The 5,765-nt window shown below is 48.4% G+C and overlaps 1 protein-coding gene across 1 annotated transcript; it reads right to left on the reverse strand.

Moving 5' to 3' along the window:
• Positions 1-3,211: 3,211 nt before the first annotated feature.
• Positions 3,212-5,532, reverse strand: LOC123125881 (E3 ubiquitin-protein ligase WAV3-like). Its single transcript, XM_044546326.1, has one exon. The coding sequence runs from the start codon at positions 5,384-5,386 to the stop codon at positions 3,584-3,586; it is 1,803 nt and encodes a 600-aa protein (XP_044402261.1). The 5' UTR covers positions 5,387-5,532; the 3' UTR covers positions 3,212-3,583.
• Positions 5,533-5,765: the final 233 nt, after the last annotated feature.

The raw sequence follows: 5,765 nt of genomic DNA on the forward strand, positions 1-5,765 counted from the left end.
GAATCCTTTATGGACTAAAAAACAGGTTGCGGTGGTACCCAGCACAGCCGCGCACGCACTTAACGGAGTGGCCACCGGCCGGCGCCTCCCCCCACTTCCTCTCTTCGGCTCCGGAATGCCGAAGACCGCCGTCCCCAAAGCGCGCCCCTCCCCCTCCTCCTCCTATCCGGTCGCCGGCTCTCGTCTCCGGCGCCATCCAAGAAAGGCAGACTAGTCTGTCGAGCGTCGACCGCGGTAGCCCGACGGCGGCCGATCGGGGATGGATAGGTGGCTTCGAGGGAGGAACTAGGACGACGACAACTAGCGACGGAGGATCCCGGCCGGCCGGCGACGTGTCTCCGATCTCCGATGTGGTGGGGGCTTCGAGCAGAGCATCCACGGGAGTGAAGAGGAGCTCCGCTAGTGTGTGGTAGCGCTAGCCCGCTCGGCCCATGCAATCGAGGCCCAGAAATGAACCCGCGCCAGCGAGGCAGCGACTGGGCTGGTTCTGGAGAAAAGAAACCCATGCAATAAAAAGATGTGACACAACTTTTTTTAATTAGCTACCATAACACTGAAAGAAACAAAAATGGGCACACAAAAGACAAATGTGTGTTAAATTTGTCAAAAAGATCCCGTATTTTCAGCAGTAGATGTATGAGGTAGGGTTGCTACTGGGTCATACTAATAAGAAAACTAATTAGGGCATCCACAATGACGCTATCTTAGAAGTGCCATCTAGGAAACATGCTGAGGTGGAGGAAAGAGAAAGCTAAAAAAAGATTTGCCCTTTCTTAATTAAGAGATGATTTCTTAGCAACAAATCGATCACCACATACTTAGGGGATATCTGTTTGGTAGAGATAAGGCTAAGAGATGTGGATCTCTAAGTACGTAGGGCATTTCGTTCATTCGCTTCCACCTCTCCCTTGAACCTAACCCCTCCCAAACGATTTTCATGATTTTATATAGTTACCATGGCAACAATTTAAGATCCTCTTTCCAAACCACCTTAAATTTCGTAATACATATACAGACGTGTCATGGCAATCTTATTTTGTATTCAATCTATGTTCATTTCAAGGAAATTTATTTTGCTTTTTAAACTATAAATTATCCATGGCAAACTTTTTTCGGATGTTTTTGCAATGGACAACTTTTGTAAGTTTATACTACATTTTAAATAACTGTTCTCATGGCATTTTTATTGGATTGGTCATGGCATTTTTATTTATGGCTACCTGCAAATGTATTTAAAACACCATGACAATTGTGTTGACAATGACATTTTACTTATGGCTACCATGGGGGGAAATACCATAGCTATTTTATTTACACCTACAATACATGGCATTAAATATATATTTTGAGATGATCACACAACAATTAAGAACTCACATGGCAAACAAAATTATGTCAACTTAAAAGAAGTCTTTTGAATTTTTACGAAGCTTCTTTTACTTGGCACCTTCTCGTATATAGAGCATGACATGTTTTTATCTATACCATGGCAATTTTATTTTTAAATGCATGGTAATTTTATCATTTGGATCATGACAACTTTCTATTTGTGATCTTATGTTATGAAAAAAATAGATCATGCCATTTTTATTTTTAAGATCATGGCTTTTTTATTTTATTTTTATTATCATGGAAATTTTATTATCTCGATCATGGTAACTTTTTTAAATATATCTCTAACTTTACCATCCTTTTTTTCAAAAATAACAAATTTATTTTGAAAAATTTCAATAATTGAAATTTTGAATTTTCTAGAGAACATTGTTTGGTAACTCACCATGTGCAGTTATACTATAGGTACCTTAGCTTTGGTTTATTTAGACAATAGTAGTTTTATTGTAGCTAGCATTGCACCTTTATTATGTAGACCTTGGCAATTACATTAGTATGATGGCAATTAAAGGATTTTTTAGTATGTGTTCTTACATGCAATTGGAAAATTCATCCTATATATGATGGAAAATCTTTTTCTTTCTTTTTTTGTTTGATGGAAAATGTTCCTTTTTAATATAGAATTTTTGCGTTGTACATTGAAGTTTATATGTTATTTGGCAAATTAAATTTTTACAGCTACGCAAAAAGTTTGCTTGGTATTTGGCAAATTTTCATTTATACACATGACAAAAATATACTTTAGTTTTAAAGGCATGTGTTTTGTGGTGCTAAAGCTGGGTCTTTTTTTGGCCTTTTCTTCCTTGCCCATGTTGTAACATCAAAAAGACCTGGAGAGGCTCTCGCTGAGTTGGTTTCGTTCGGGAAGATTAACAATAATGCTAAACACATGAAGGTTTACAGGTGTTTACACGTTGACGGGATCTTTTCAAACTAACTAATCCCCCCCCCCCCCCCCCCCCCCCCCCCCCCCAGTTTCACGAGGATTAATCCCAGCGAACATCATAGTTTTCCCGGGCTGTGTTTTTCGAGCGAACCAAGTGTTCACTCACACGACGTCTCCGGCTGACGTTTCCCAACTATTGGCATCCATAAATACAGTAATTCATACGAATGTAAAAGAGAAAATAGTGAGCCAAACTAGGAGAAAAGATATTATCCCGTGCATGTCTCAGTCGTTCATTTGGTTGGAGATCTGCATTCATGCCTATTTTTTTTGTCTACAAAAAAGACATAGGAGTAATTAACTATGGAGGGCCCCATGCATAATGCATGCACGCTTTTGTCATAGAGTTACATGCGCCATCCATCTCACCCCCTATGACTTTTTCATTTCATCTTCTAATTTAATTTTACTGTAACTTTTGAACCAAAAATCTAAATCAAGTTTTGTTTACATATTTACGTTCGTCGCGAAGAGAACTTTCGAACAAGACCTATTTTAAATAATTTTTGACAACTTTTAAAAAAATATATGTTTCAAATACTAAAACTCGATAATAATAACATTGTTTTACCAAGTTTTACTAAATTTCATGTGCTTTTAGGGTTTTAGGTTTCCGGGCTTAGGGTTTTAGGGTTCAGGGTTTTAGTTTTAGTTTTGAAACTTGCTAAATTTATGATTGTTTTATTAAATTAGTAGTTGAAACTTGCTCGACTACCCAATTTAGCTCACGATTCGTAAAGTTGTTGGATTCCGCACAAGGGCACACCAAGTTTTAAGTTTCAGTTGCTGAATTTGAGAGAAACTTAGTGAATTAAAAAAAACATATTCAAAATTGATCTTATTTGAAAGCCTTCATCACAAGCAACATGAGTCTGAAAACAAAAATTAAATTGGACTTGTGGTTCAAAATATATTGATGGGAGATGGGATGGGTGGAGCTGCAAAAGGATGCATGCAAGGGCCATTCCAAAGTTGCACTAATCTATGCACAACCTCGGGTGTGCACGGGAGAAAATCCACTCTCGCCAAACCAGCCTATTATCGGCTAGGAACTTTTTGAACCAAACTGTGAAACCTTTTTTTTTGCGGGTGTAAACTGTGAAACCTACTCGTACAAGATTGGTGAATGCAAAGAGAGAGGAAACAAAACAAAAAATCTAAAAAGACCGTGCAAGTTCAGGTCTTAATTATTTCCTGTGCTCGCGCGCGAGCATTTTCGTAGCAGTTCAGTTGATCGCCCCGTGCTCACTTGAGACGTAGAAATCGGTGGTACCTTCTCACCAGGTTCTTAGCGAGAGCCGGCGTCGCCGTCGAAGGTGGTGGTGGCGGCGGCATCGTCGTCCTCGAGGGCGGCGATGGCTGTGCCTGTGCCTGTTGCTGCTGCTGCTGTTGCTCACGAGTCTTCACCGACAGGGCCACCATCTTACGCATGGCGGGAGTCGCGTACCTCGCCCTCCCAACTTTGACCGACGTGCGCTGCTGCGAGTGCGCGCTCATGCCGCACAGCAACGACGCGCGCCCCGACAGGTCGTACTCCCTCCGGTCCCCCACGCGCTCGCTCAGCTTGCCCAGCTCCGCCGCCAGCTCCGCGCACCCGGCGTCGCCGCTCGCGCCCAGCGGCGACCGCCTCAGCGCCATGCGCCGGCGGCTGAGCATCTCCGACGCCTCCGCGTGCTCGCCGCGCTCGGCCGCCGCCCGCGCCGCCGCGATGTCCTCGGCGGCCTGCACGCGGAGGCGCTCCCGCTCGACCTCCACGTCCGGCTCTGCCTCCGGCGCCTCGACCGGCCTCTTCACCGCCACGTCCTCGCCTGCCACGTCCACCGACTGCCCCGTCGCCACGTCGCGGTATGTGCAGCTCACCTTCATCAGCGATGTCACGTCGTCCGTGGCGCCGGCCGTCGGCACGTCCACTAGCAGCAGGAAGCGCCTTTCCTCGTCGGCGTATAGCTCGCCGACTTCCACCGCGGCGGCGCCCCCGTCGGCATCGACGCGGCTCTTGTAGCGCCCCGACTTGATGGACCGAAGGCGAACGCCGGGGCAGACGCACTCGACGGCGACGCGCGCCTCCTGCGCCGCGACCGAGAGAAGCCCGCCGATGCACTGCGCGAACGAGTCCTGGATGACGGCCTCGTTCTCGATGAAGGCGAACGTGCCGCCGGTGGCCTCCGCGATGGTGTGCATGGCCGCCGAGTCGTGGTCGGTCCCAAAGCCGAACGTGTGGATCGGCGGCGAGGACCCGTCGCCCGTGCGGATCAGGGAAGGTGGCACGAGCACGCTGTAGTCGGTGGCCACGTCTTGATTGTAAAACCTTGAAGACAGCGTGTAGTTGTCTTGGCCGTCGGAGAGCAGGATGACGCCGGTGACGGCGTTCCTGTAGCGGCGGCCGTCGATCACCTTGGCCGCCTCGCGAAGGCCCTCCTTGATGTTGGTCCCGCCACCCGCGGCCAGGGACTCCACGGTGCGCTCGGTCGAGGCCCGCCCGGCGTCGGACATGCGCGTGAGGCGGGTGAGGCGGCGGGCGTCGCACGAGAAGGACACGAGGCTGAGGCGGTCGTGGGGGCCGAGCTTGTCGACGACGAAGCCCACGGCCTGCTTAAGCAGCGCCAGCTTGCGGCCGCCCATGCTCCCGCTGACGTCGAGCACCATCACGAGATCAAGGGGCGCGCGCGCCGCCTTCGCCGCGGCCGGAGCTAGCGCGGGAGCCTTGGCGTGCACGAGCACCGCGAAGCCGTCGCGGCTGGCGTCCTTGGCGATGGCAGGGTATTCGCAGTGCGTCGTGATGGACATCACTCCGCCGCCGGCAGTCGTCGTCTCCGTGGCGGCAGCTGCGGGCTGCGGCTCGAGCGGCTCGTCGTCGCGGAAGAGCAGGTCCCGGGCGGGCGCCACGCCCGGCACGTCGCGCCACGGCGTGAAGCAGAGCGGGCAGGCGATCTGGTGGTGGACGCAGCGGAGGTGGAAGCTGTGGGAGCACTCGGCCGTGAAGGTGGCGTGGCCGCGGCCCATGTCGCCATGACAGACGGCGCACCTCGTCTCCATGGGATTAATCATCCTAAGCTCTTGGATTCGCCTTCGTCTCCGATGAAACGTACTATAATTTTGTTCGTGCGTAGCAATGGATCTACTATAGCTGTGGGGTCTGATTTAATATAGCACCGAATCATGATTAATTAATTAGTTGTAATCCCTAACTTTGTGCGTGCTTCCGGGCGTGTTTGTTGGGATATAGAGATCATCAATAGCATCCTTGGCTTCGAGACCAAGCAAACCGGTTTTGGAAGGTTACAAGATTTGTTGCATTTTTTTTTGCGAAAATGATCGGTTTTGGACCATACTGTTCCACCGTGGAAATAATTTGGTGATTGTTAGGAAATTAAATTAATTATGTTTAAGTTTAATTAATCTTGATTCTATACTAGTACTACTTTGT

Source organism: Triticum aestivum, chromosome 5D (genome assembly GCF_018294505.1).
Source record: "Triticum aestivum cultivar Chinese Spring chromosome 5D, IWGSC CS RefSeq v2.1, whole genome shotgun sequence".
Classification (NCBI taxonomy): domain Eukaryota; kingdom Viridiplantae; phylum Streptophyta; class Magnoliopsida; order Poales; family Poaceae; genus Triticum; species Triticum aestivum.

Excerpts from the sequence above, each read along its gene's own strand:
- LOC123125881 (XM_044546326.1), bottom strand. The coding sequence starts at position 5,386 with ATGATTAATCCCATGGAGACGAGGTGCGCCGTCTGTCATGGCGACATG.